Here is a 13,945-nt window from a genome sequence, read left to right as displayed (position 1 = left end):
ATATTTGCCTCTGAGATGTAGTGGAGTAGAAGTAAAAGTACTGCAAATTAGAAATACTCCAGTAAAGTAAAAAATACCCTAAGCACAGTAAAACCATCTCAAGTACAGTACTTGAGTAAATGTACTTAGTTACTTTACACCACTGCTCAACGGACACCTCTGTCAAGCTTCTCAAGTTTGTGGATGACACAACCCCAATCCCCCATGAATGATCTGTACACTTCCAGGGCCAGGAAGCAAGCAGGCATGATAATCTCTGACCCCTCTTATCCTGGCCACAATCTCTTTGAAGTTTTCCACTCTGAGAAGTGACTCTAGTGACCAAAACCTTAAAATCAAGTCACACATTTCCCTGTGCTTCCCAGTTCCTGCATAGAACATTAGACTGTTTAGACTGTAAGTGCTGGTATCCAGCAGGCAGCACTGCACATGTCACTCCTTGCTTTTGTTATTTGCAATCAGGCTTTTACGAAGTGCAATGTCTATATGTACAATATGTTCAATACCTAACCTGTGCAATATTATTACTATATTTCTGGTTTACTAGGCCTATACTGGTCTGTGCAATAGATTATTTATACATGACTTTTCTCATCACAGCCTATTCAGTACATGTCCCATATACAGTACAGTTAACCTTGCTGTTTTGTAATACATCAAAGATGCTTTTATAAATACATTTCTAAAGGATGAAGCCTTGGCCTGGAAGAGAGGTCATCAGGTGGTCCCAAACCGCTTCCTCACAGCCCTCCTCCTACAGGGCCGTTAGTTCCACCAGGATGATTTTCTTTCCCTCATGGAGAACATATGATAATGTCTGGTCTCAGAGTGGTGGACAGTACCGCCTCTGGGAAGTGGATTTTCCTCCCCAGGTCGACCTCCATTTCCCATCCTTGGGCTGACTGCAGGATATATTGCTTGGCTTGGCCTTGGACGACTGATCTATGACCGTCTTTTACTAAGGTGATGGTGCTCAGCAGTGGTCTTGTTTTGGCTGGATGCTTCTTTCTCCTCTCTGCTCCAACATGTCTGCGAGCAATGCCAACACTGTGTCATGGCGGCGGGCGGCGGCGCCACCTATATCTCCCCCTGGGTCAATGCTGTTTTGCACACTGATGGAATGTGCGCCATGGTTCCTTTACCGCCACACAACCTGCACAGCGGGTCCTCTCTCATTCCTCACCTGTGCAAGTTGACTGGGGTCGTACAGGTCGTAAGGTGTCTTACACTGCTCAGAGCAGTATGAGCACATTGCTCATACTGCATTGCTGGTCTGACCCCATACTCCTTGTATTACTATTTTTATTTGCATCGTAATCATAAAAACTCTTTCTCTTATATGTTACTGTAACAAAGTCACTTTTCTAATATGTGAACATATTTGGCCAATTGATTCTGCTTATAAATATATGATTATGACTGTGACAGAATACACCAAGCCTACATATTTTAAGATTTATGTTGTTATAATGCACAAACTCAACTTTCAGTCATGGACTGAATCGCATTTGGAACCTAATGGAGTAAGGAAGGTTACACAATAGTCGAGAGTCTACAATTCAATCAAATTAAGGTTCAATTCAAAATGTTTGTTCTTACAGGCTACATGTTGTATGAAGGGATGGGATTATCTACAATGGAATTGTATGAGTCACTGTTTACATTTTAAAACGATTAACATGAAAATGAATTGACTATAGAGAATACACAGGTACAAATATATGATTAATTATTAATCCATACTTCAGAGAACATGCACACTGCATATTTTAATTCTACTATATTGTGAAAAAATCATCTTGGAATATTACTATTCACTATTATAAGTCACTATTGTGTTATCACAATATTAATGTATTTAACATTAGCCTTATAAGTACTATATAACAGTCTGATCCTGCTTAATGGCATCATCCATCCATAAATCCTCATAGGAAAACAGGGATCTTTAAAGACAATAATTGTAATATACACTGTAAAATCCTGAGAGTTCATTTAATTCAGAGAGTGTATATGGACCCTTAAGGCTCCATTTGGTTCCATTTGTACACTCTCAGAGTTAAATTAACACTGAGGGTCTGCGACCCATGCATGGGTCCCGACCCACTGTTTGGGAAACAGTGCCATAGAGAACTGAGAAGTCCTCTTGAACATGCAGACTCCCTGAATTAATTTATAGTGCCACCTACTGGTAAAACATAGGCATCAATACAAATGTGTGATGTGCACAATTTCACATTTTTCTCTATTCTATTGTTTTACAAATAAGCCTACTACAAATAAAATAAACCTGTTATTGACTTAAAAAGCTTTTACAACGTAATTGAAAACTGACCCCAGCTTCAAGTGAAATTGGAAGTGGTGACACAAAAGAACAAAGAAGACAAAATTGGATCTGGAAACACCAAGCTGATAAATGGGTTCTCTCTCTGATTGGCTGCAATTGGCAACCACCTGAAAAAATAATTTATGTTTATTAAAGAGCCTGAGAGATGGGGAGACCACTGTTACTGAACAAACACTCTATGATTACTATCAGAATATATAGTTATGCATTATAAACAGTGGTGTAAATCTTTACTTGAGTATTTCTATTTTCAGTACTTTTACTTCTACTCCACTACATCTCAGAGGCAAATATGTTTATACTTTTACTCCACTACAATTATTTGAATTACTAGTTACTTTGTAGATTTGGATTATTATTACAAAACATACATTACCCATTTTAGCCCTATATACATTTCGGCCATTTGAAAATAGCTGATCTACAAGTTCACAATTGGTTGCGAGTCGTGAGTACTTTTTTCACCACTGCCTATAACATTTATTATACAGAAAAAAGACAAAAGGTAGAGGAAAATTAATAACACTTTAATGCACCTTTCCTGATCCGGTCTGCGTGTAGAGCGGATACGGAAACGTTCAGGCCGGATCAGACATGCTCATAGCGGTTATAGCTCCGTTCCATGAGCAGAAATAGGACATCCAGTTTTCGAGCTAGCAGAAATAAGGTTTTCGGTTGCCTTCAAAATAAGATCATACATTTTTTATATTTTTTAAAAGACACAAATCTATTTTAAAAATACATTTATGATGTATGTCTTTTAAATGGCGCATACTAGAACACTTCTAAGTGTCAATTTTATTTTTAAAGACACAAATGTATTTTAAAAAATATATTTATGATGTATGTCTTTTTAAATGGCTTATACTAGCTCACTTCCAAGTGCTAGGTTGTTCCTGATTTAAACTGGCTATTGATCCCCATTAAATGTGCACAGTTTCTGATCCTGCATTGCACTGTTTTGCACTTTAACTGGATATTGCATGTGTATTGTTTTTGTATTGGTTGTCCATTATTGTAATAATGCTGCCTCTAGGCCAGGTCACTCTAGGAAAATTATCATGATATAATATTGTTTATTGCAGAAGCAAGTAAACAGTGATAAAAGCAACAACAAAATATGCTACAAATAATAATAGTAGATAGTGCAGGTGAGATTAAAAATGTGTGTGTGTGTGCGTGTGCGTGTGCGTGTGCGTGTGTGCGTGTGCGTGTGTGTGTGTGTGTGTGTGTGTGTGTGTGTGTGTGTGTGTGTGTGTGTGTGTGTGTGTTTGAGAACAGTTCCATAACTGAGCACCCCTGAACTTGATAGAAAATTGATACAGACCAGTAGTACAGAATGTTGGTGAACATTGAGAGACAATTTGTAAAAAAAAAAAAAAAAAGTGGCAGGCCGTCCAGTGCGGCCAGAGGTAAGAAAAGAAAGTGCCGTATTCAGACAACAGTGGACACTGGACAGGCGCCAGCTGACGATGCCAGCACTTCTGACATACGCACGTGTGCGGGGACACCTCCCCTACAACACCACACTCTCCGCTAAGCGGCACAGGTGTAGAAGAAAGTGGGGCGGACCGTCCAGTGAGGTCAGAGGCCCGAAAAGTGCAGTTTTCAGACAATAGTGGACACTGGACAGGAGACGGTTCTTGGTGCCAGCACTTCTGAGGTACGCACGCGTTCGGGGAGACCCCCTCTACACCGCCACACTCTCCGCTAAGCGGGAGAGGTGTATTTTGAAAAGTGGCGGGCCGTCCAGTGAGGTCAGGGGTCAGAAAAGGGCCGTTTTCAGACACTAGTGTATACAAATTGGATAGTGTATACAAAATACCTATCACCGTCCCTTGACTTTATTTGACTCTTAGTGAGCAAGACTGTTACTTGAGTCAGCGTTTAATAGCCTACAGCCAGCAATTGTTTCTAATTATGACAAGCACAATAACACAAAATAATACTCCTGTGTGCGAGTCTGTTGAGAAGAAAATAACTCCAGAAGAGAGTGGCAGATTTTCATGGAACTTGGTAGAAATGATCTCCAGGCTGCCCTAGAAAAATGGCACAATCATGGTCACAGTCAATGTTACATCAGTCATATCTCAGGAACGGAGAGAGACACAGAACGAGATGTTGGTGTGTGCCTTTATTAATGGTCTTGAAATTTTATACTGATGTCAAACTGGGAAACTGAAATAGAAGCAAGGCTTGTCCATAGCCCTGTCTGACAAAAGACAAAATGGCCCTTTTCTGGACGGCCCTTTTCTGAAAATGGACCTCACTGGACGGCCCGCCACTTTTCAAAATACACCTCTCCCGCTTAGCGGAGAGTGTGGCGGTGTAGAGGGGGCCTCCCCGAACGCGTGCGTACCTCAGAAGTGCTGGCACTAAGCACCGTCTCCTGTCCAGTGTCCAATTTGCATACACTATTGTCTGAAAACGGCCCTTTTCTGACCCCTGACCTCACTGGACGCAGTGGACGGCCTGCCACTTTTCAAAATACACCTCTCCCGCTTAGCGGAGAGTGTGGCGGTGTAGAGGGGGTCTCCCCGAACGCGTGCGTACCTCAGAAGTGCTGGCACTAAGCACCGTCTCCTGTCCAGTGTCCAATTTGCATACACTAGTGTCTGAAAACGGCACTTTTCTGACCTCTGACCTCACTGGACGGTCCGCCACACTTTTTTTTACACCTCTCCCGCTTAGCGGAGAGTGTGGCAGTGTAGAGGGGGTCTCCCCGAACGCGTGCGTATGTCACAAGTGCTGGCATCCCCAGCCGTCTCCGGTCCAGTGTCCACTATTGTCTGAAAATGGCAGAAAACGGCACTTTTCTGACCTCTGACCTCACTGGACGGTCCGCCACACTTTTTTCTACACCTCTCCCTCTTAACGGAGAGTGTGGCGTTGTAGAGGGGGTCTCCCTGAACGCGTGCGTATGTCACAAGTGTTGGCATCCACAGTTGCTCCGGTCCAGTGTCCACTATTGTCTGAAAACGGCACTTTTCTGACCTCTGACCTCACTGGACGGTCCGCCACACTTTTTTCTACACCTGTGCCGCTTAGCGGAGAGTGTGGTGTTGTAGAGGGGGTCTCCCCAAACGCGTGCGTATGTCACAAGTGTTGGCACACATGTCTGTCTCCGGTCCAGTGTCCACTATTGTCTGAAAACGGCACTTTTCTGACCTCTGACCTCACTGGACGGTCCGCCACACTTTTTTCTACACCTGTGCCGCTTAGCGGAGAGTGTGGCGTTGTAGAGGGGGTTTCCCCGAACGCGTGAGTATGTCACAAGTGTTGGCACACGTGTCCGTCTCTGGTCCAGTGTCCAATTTCTATAGGCTTTGCACTCCTTTGAACAGCATTTATCCATTTAGATACATTTTTTATCTTTTAAAAAACGTTTTTGTTACACAGAAACATAATATGTGTTGTATAGCTTCGTTTAAATGCTTAATGTATAGTTTTAATGTGCAAATGAACCGTTTTTCAATGGTTTTCAATGGTTTCTTTTTACTCTAGAGGGTACTCTTATTCTGAAGAGATCGTCAACTGGAAGTCTTATTTCTGCTCCGTTATTTCTGCTCACGGAACATAGCTGGTTATGACGTACCAGCGACGCAGACTGACGCTTCCAAATGAAAACGCAGTTTCAGTTCTAGATTTCCCGACTTCTGAACCTCTGATCTCCTTAACACAGAAAGGTCAAGGTGAGTGTTCGTTCATATGGCCTAGAACTGTGGCAGCTGACTGTAGATTTTAAAGGGTAGGCCTATATCACAAGCTGTGACACAATACAATACAGTCAGTGAAAGGGGATCTCTTGGTGTATTTCGGTTTGCTGTGTGTGGCTCCATATGTTAGCACATTTTCACTTTCACTTTCAGCGTTTACCATATTATAAAGAGGGAATAAAAGCCCCAGCTATTATTGCATCATTAATGTGTCTTTAATACAACCCAATGATTTCTTGAAACAAGATGTTTCACATGTAATAACAGGTGTATTGGCCTACTACATGCAGCCTACTCTCACTTTGCCAACTCCCATTGAACATTGAACTTTTATTACTGCTCACATGACATGTAGCCTATAGTAGCCTACCCTTACATTTTACACATTAATAGCCTATTCGTATTTAAAATTGGCTAAGTATTGTACAAGCAAGCAATTAAGTCATGGTGCCCAGACAATATTCATGTATCCAAGCCACTGAAATAGTCTGCTTCTGAAACCACATGCAGCTCTAGAATTTAGTGATTTCATAAGGTTCCTTTCTTCATCTCCCACAACTTTACTATTGTGCTGTGGGATTCTTAATAGGACTAGTTGTTAAAGATCTAGTCCTATTAAGAATCCCACATTCCGGCCTCTGCAAAAAAGCAATATCCCATCTCCAATTGGTACAGAACTCAGCTGCTAGACTTTTAACCAACTCCAAAAAACGTGACCATATCAGCCCCATTTGAGCTGCTCTTCACTGGTTGCCCGTTAATTTTAGAATTGATTTTAAGATTTTACTTTTGACCTTCAAAGCTGTGAATGGACAGGCCCCCCGTTATATTTCTGACATGCTGGAACCCTACAAGCCTGTAGGCAGCCTCAGAGCCGCAGATAAGGCCCTCCTGTAGACCCCCACACCCCAGCTCATCAAAAAGGGCGGCAGGGCTTTTGCAGTCCGGGCCCCTAAGCTTTAGGTTTTTTATACATATGCAGTTGTAATGATGTATTGCTTTGTATCATAACTGCTGTCTCACATTTCACAGATGTCTACTTATGCCGGAGATAAACTGAAACGCTACGTCTTGCGAGAGAAGATAACAAAGTTTACAGATCATGTGAAAGTGTTACAGATCCTTGACCACCTGCCTTGCTTGACCCCCTCTGACAGAGTGAGTTTAAATGAACTGGAGGTTAAAAGCTGCAAGTAAAAGTAATATTACTTTGACTTAAGTCAAATAACTGGACTTCACTTTTACTCGTGTAAAGTTGTGAAGTGACAATAAACAGTTGAAGTTGACACAGACATAAGAACGCAATTAAATGCATCATTAGGCTACTTGAAAAGTACGTAACATTACTCAGAAAATCGAGTCATGTAACCAGAATACTTGAAATGAGATAGGCCTACTCTTTACTTATTATTAAAATACAGCCATTACCATTCCTTGATGTTCATTTATTTAACACTATACAATATGTTGCCTTGGACTTTGAAACACTTGTTTATTATTTTGTTTAGATGGTAAAAGAAGATTTATCCCATTTTAAGGATACATTTATCCCATCTGTTCTGTTTTTAGTCTTCACAATTGCTGCCTTTATTGACTAATGCATGTTTTTGTTGCATGTTCCTTTCAAAACTATTACATTTAGGAAGAAATAGAGGCAAAGGAACAAAACAAAGGAAATCTTGTTGCTGTGCCTCTTCTTCTTAAATGTCTGACGAGGAGAGAGAACTGGGCAGAGGAGTTGATCTCTGCGTTGGAAGCATGTGAAGCATGGGATTTGGCTGCTGACCTGAGAAGGCTGTATGACTCACTGTATAGTAAGCATATTCTTGTGTTTGTGTGGAGATTTGCATTATTATATTATTGTATGGTATGGTGTATGTTTTGTTGTTTCCATGGCCAATCACATACAAGAAAACAGTGGATTTGATTTTGATGATTTAACGTTGGAGTAGTGTTGTATGTCATACTGTGTAACCTTTTCTATTCAATATTTTGTACATAATATTTCACTGGCATATATTTCACAATAACCATTCCACATACATTTATGTTCTCTAAACACAATTTTTAGTCGCAAGTGTCTGCTCCCGACACTATTGCCAAATAATGCAGGCATAGGAAATGTATTTATTTATGTATTTTAAAGTTAATGTTATACATACCGTTTCTAACAACGCAGTTGTTGCTTTCCAAAATATCCATTGCGCTAGAACTCTGGGAATCGCAGTTCTGGAGCAGAGATGTTGCCAAACAAAAATACATGTTACACTGTTGTATGACTCTAAAATGAATGCAATTATTATACAGGCTCAGGCTGTTTTGTTGTTCAAGGTCATGTTGAATTCCAAGCCTTGAAAGTACACCGTGTCATTAACAGTTTACTATCAAGTATACATTGTCATTAACAGTACATACAGTATGTCCCTAGCATTCTTCAAGTACCTTATTCTAATCTATATAAGTAATAGATACAGTACGGTACACTGCGATTAGGAAGTCATGGTGTTTAAATGGTGTAAAGAGTAACTTTCACATTTATTTACCTCCTTTGCTCTAGAACCCAAACCAAATGCTCCTGCAGCACGTGTCCATCTACCTCCACCACCACCAAGCAGTCAAGCGGCTGTAGTGCTCCCACCTCTGGCTCCTCCAGAGCCAGCTGCCCAGGTCTCACCACCTCCAGCAGCCTTTGCCCAGCCAGAAACCCCTGCACAGCCAGAGAGTGAGACACCACCAAGCCTGGCCGCTGAAGCTTCTGCCAAGGCTGCATCATCATCAGGTCCTGCTCCCCAGGCCCCACAGTCTCCCCCGATGCAAGCGGTACATCCTCAAGCAACACCTCCTGCTTCTCCTGAAACCCCTCACCATCCGACCACCACTACCTCACCGTCACCACCGCCTGTTCACCAGGAGCCAGAAGAAAGTTCTGATGTAGACCTTCAGGTTGTTTCTGGTGATATGGGTCCAGGTACTGATGAAGCAAGTGATGGAGATAGTGAGGTTTCTGGGGTCAGCTCTGAGGAGACCCCTGACCCAGAACCTCCTGTTAAGCCTCTTGTCAAACTCCATGCAGTTGCTGCTACATTACAGCCTCATGCTGTCCGAACAGCAACCTCAGAGGTCAGCCCACCACAGAGTCCTTCTCCTTCTCAGACAGGCTCAGATGAGACAGATGAATCTACATCCACTATGACACCAGACAATTGTCCAGTTCAAGAAACTGTCCCACCAAAGGACCAAGTCTTCCACTGGCTTCCGCTGGCTTCCGCTGTTCTGGAGCCTGAAGAACACTCTGACCCGATTGCAACACAGGTAAATAGAAAATGTCACCTTAAGCCTTAATTAACATATATTCAGCCGAAAAAAAGTGCTTTGTTTTTTCAGTTAAAAAAGATACTGTTGCTTTTTAAGAATTAGTTTTATTTATTTATTTTCTCATTTGTCATATTTCTGAAGGGTGATCAAATGCAATTCTGTGGCTGTGACAAGATACAAAAAATGTTTAGGTCTAAATTTGAATAATATTTAGCATTTGAAATTACTTATATTACTGTATGCCAGGGGTGTAAGAGTTAATGGAACTAATCGATTTAAACCAAATAATAATCAATAATTTAATACAAAATCCTTATTTTGGGCATTTCATTATAAGCAAAAATCTTAACACTGTGGTATAAAATAGAGCTTGTGATAATCCAGTTGTTGTCGATATATAAATAATTGATAGTTGCAGCCCTGCTGTATGCTCTCAGTCTTTTTTCCGACAAGGTTTGTCCTTTGAATTTAATAGATCAAATTGTGGCTGTTTATGGGGTATTTACTTAATTTTAGACAATTAAGGAAAGAAACACTTAAGTTTGTTCCCTGCTTATGATAAGAACTAAGACAGAGGGACGAATGGGATCTTATAGTGGCGCAAACCATGGATAGCTTCACTGGAGCTATTCCTTTAAACTTAGGTGCTATATAAAATAACACATTATTACATTCTATCTTAATTCCAGATCACTGAAAACTGTCAGCACACAGTCTCCACAGGAACTTCCACACTCCCAGTGGATGGTCAGAATGCTTCGTTCATTGATGAGGATGATGATAGGGAACTGAGTAAGCCTGGGCAGCTCCTCAGTTATCAAGCTGTTTCAAACGGTTGTCAGGTTGAACCTGGCATAAAAGAGGCACCCTATTCAGGTACCAGCTCTCGTCTAGAAATGAGTGAGTCTGTACTGACTACCCAAGTTCACCTCGCAACCCCAGTACCCTCCCCACCACCACGTCAGGAGAACGGTGTGGTCGAGGAGCTTTTGCCACACAATGAGCCTGAGGAGAATCAATATGAGTCCCCCTGTCAGAGCTCCCTAGGAGACCACGAAGTACTGTTCAATGTGGTTCATGTGTCTGAGCCGCCATCAATCCAAAATCAAGATGGCCAGACCCCAAGCATGCTGGGAAATGTGAATCTGTGTGAAACCAAACCTGTTCAAAATAACAACAGTGAGCCCGAGATTGCGATTGAAAGTCCCTCCTCTGTGTCCCTAGAGTTGTCTTCTCACAGTTGTGAGGTCAACCAAGGTGAGAAGGTGGTGGGGAATGGAGCCAGCATGTCGGAGGGACCACAGCTTCACATCCTCAAAGGTCAAGCAACCAGTGCTTTTGCCATGGAGCCCAATTCTGCACCAGAACTGCCTGCCAGTGCCACTGCTGTCAGAGTATCATTTAATGCTGCCTCCAATGAAAACTGCCACCCCTCCGAGTCCAGGGCAGCTGAAGTTGTGCTGGAGCTGAAACCACAGGATCCAGTGGAGGAGAAACCCTCTAGCAGCGTGAAATTGTCTCACACAAAGTACTTTATGACAGCTGCGGGAGTGGTCATCTTTGCCATCATGGCATGGAAGCTGAAGCGTTAAAGGTATTTAAATCTTGTGATGGAAGGGAAGAGAATGTTAAGTATTTTGAAAGAGGATATTATAGGGTATGGTCAGTGCCGTAGTGAAATCACACTGGACCATGAATGCTCAAGGCTTTCCCAGAGGTTACCCGTAGTAATTTCCCCAGAACTTTTAGCACTTATTTCATCATCAGTCTATTCCGAAGTTTGATTATGTTTTGTCTGTTTTCTTTTTTAAATGTTGAATGGTTTTATCCCTAAACTAAAAAGACCAAATACTATAGCCTACACCATTTTTCACTGGGCAACGCAAGCACACTACCCTCCCCAATTATTAATTATTAGGTTAATATTGGTAATCTAAATAATACATTATTTGATAATTTGCTCAAGTACATCCCCTGTTTCCAGGCTATGGTCTATGTCTACATTAGACTACATTAGACTGAGCTGAGCTCGCTATCTCTTCAAAAATGACAGACAGCAGACTCACAAGTATACAATGCTTCTCTCATCTAGAGACTGTCTCTCAGCTTTCATTGCTAATCAATGTTCATAGAACATTGATTAGACTGTTAGTGCCTTAGTGCTGGTATCTAGCACTGCACACATTACTCCTTTTGCTATTTGCACTATTATTGCTATATTTCAATTCTGGTCCATGCAGTAGGCATACTTGTCAACCCTTCAGTTTTCCCAGGATTCTCCCATATTTTAAACTTCTCTGTTCTTAATAATGTTTCTGTAAAATCACCTCTTTTTGTATAGTTTTCCTATTTTCCTAATTTTTTTAAAATATGAACTGAACTGTGTTTGGGAATGTTGCTTCCTTGTTTTGTGTAAGGCATACTGTATGTAAAGAAGGGACGGACACATAAATCACGTTCTGTGCCTTCTTCCTCCACACTGGTGAGGCAAACTGGAGTAAAAGGTTTGATGGAATGCATTGAAGTCAGTGGGAGTAGGGTGAACAAGCCTATGATTAACACTAGCTTTCAGCTGCAGTTTGCTTCCCAATGCAGAGGAACAAGAACCTAGAACAGCGGTTCTCAAACTTTTTTGGCTTTAGTACCCACTTTCCCTGATCTCTGAATCCAGGTACCCCCCTTTACCCGACAACATTTTTATTCCAAAACTGCAAGAGAAAACCATAGCATATGATGCTATGAATGAATGATAACTCACCTTTTGAATAATATCACATTACAATTAATAAATAGAGTGGAAGAGTTGCAATTGCAAAGTGCCTCCTGAACAGATTTATTTTGTACTGTGGCTATAAGATTTCAGTAAATCCATGTCAATATGTATTATTATTATATACCATTATTGCTTTCTATTCAGTTGTGCTAGTCCAGGCTTTGATTTTGTTTACCACTTCAATGATTTACAGGTATACATAGCGTTTGTCCATTTCTTTTTGTAATTAAGCAGAAAAGTTAAATGTTTTCTTCCATTTTCCACTTTCTCTCACATACCCTTTAGTACTGGGTACGTGAGAGAGAGTACAGTGACAAAGACTGCCCTCCCTGCCTGGCTTCCCCCCCACAAATCGAATGTAGTCCCAGGTTTTCAGAAGATGGCATACCAATTTCCTGTTCCCGACAGTTTCCCATAACTTTGTTTGAATGGCCTGGCAGCAGGGGCGTCACGGCCATTCACTGTGCGTATGAATTTTGTATTCTTTCTGAGCCAATCAAACCAAGCTATGGGAAGATGAACTGGAGTAGAAACAGGTATGCCATTGGCAATAGATGACACTTTACTTTTCTCATCACAGCATAAACATGTCTAATACTGTTCCCATTGCTCATACTGCTCACAGCTGGTCTGACCCTTTACTACTTATATTACTATTTACATTTTATTATACATTTATACACACACACACACACACACACACACACACACACACACACACACACACACACACACGCGAGTGTGTGCGCGCACACACACACACACACACACACACACACACACACACACAGTATATGATTAATTATTATTAATTATCCATACTTTACCATTATAGAAGAGACACTATTGGGTTATCATCCTAATGCATTTAACAGTAGCCTATTATAAAGACCTACACTCTGATTCCGCTTAATGGCATCATCCCTCCATAATCCTCATTGAATAACAGTCCCTAGAGTCATGCTCATTTCATCAGTTGTACATCAGCTGTTGATCTTTGATGAATGCCAATCATTGTGATGTAGTGGAAGCAGTGTTGTAAGGTTTGCACATGTATTTAATACGGGTTGATCCTACCTAAAGAGATCACATGATAAACAATCCTTTATTCGCTGATAGTTAACACTTAAGTAGTGATAAAGTCCATTCTTAAAAATGTGCAGCCAGTCAGACTCACAAGGCATCACATTTAAGGGGACAGTGGGGACCACAGAACAGAGTATGCGGTATGACTCTGAAGTCCTCTGGGACATGGTGAGTGACTCCCTGAATGAATATATAGTGCCATCTTCTGGTAAAACATAAGTATAGGTCGAAACTAGCCTGACACTCAGCCTGAATTTTCATTTCGTTTCACTGAATGCGAGGCTAGCGATTCAGGGGCTGCTGGAGCCAGGCTAGGTCGAAACACTTGTGTATTACTCAATGGATGGGATAGCTACCATGTGGAAACGACTAAAATAACGATAATAATGATAATAGTCTGTTTGTAAACTATAGCCTAGGCTACTACTGATCATAAAAAAAGTTCTGTTTTCTTTGAGGACTAAATGTATTGTTGCCCCAGAGAACAAATTATTCAAAACTAAACTTTGTTGTGGTCAATCTATTCCTGTTCATGCTCTCTATCTATGCGCTGTGAATACACGGCTTATTGTTCCCTGCTGGTCATTTTCTCTGCTGTGCATGTGAAAGGATTAGACTGCCCCGGGGATTAAGGACAGATGTAAACCCTCAAATCGAGATCCAATCTCGGAGCTCAGTTGGCATCACATCGGCGGTGGACAGAGAGAG

The 13,945-nt window shown here is 41.4% G+C and overlaps 1 protein-coding gene across 1 annotated transcript; it reads left to right on the top strand.

The window, feature by feature from the left end:
* Window positions 1-5,944: 5,944 nt before the first annotated feature.
* On the top strand, window positions 5,945-12,463 carry LOC308074882 (uncharacterized protein). Its single transcript, XM_080414391.1, has 5 exons — window positions 5,945-6,039; window positions 7,096-7,221; window positions 7,706-7,877; window positions 8,621-9,375; window positions 10,068-12,463. Exons 2-5 carry the CDS (start codon window positions 7,096-7,098, stop codon window positions 10,968-10,970), a joined length of 1,956 nt encoding a protein of 651 aa, XP_080270517.1. The 5' UTR covers window positions 5,945-6,039; the 3' UTR covers window positions 10,971-12,463.
* The last annotated feature ends 1,482 nt before the right edge of the window (window positions 12,464-13,945 follow it).

The sequence above is a fragment of the Gymnoscopelus braueri genome (genome assembly GCF_963280865.1).
Source record: "Gymnoscopelus braueri genome assembly, chromosome: 19".
Taxonomy (NCBI): domain Eukaryota; kingdom Metazoa; phylum Chordata; class Actinopteri; order Myctophiformes; family Myctophidae; genus Gymnoscopelus; species Gymnoscopelus braueri.
Note: the sequence above shows the minus strand (reverse complement) of the source record. Positions and strands in the feature narration are given on the sequence as shown.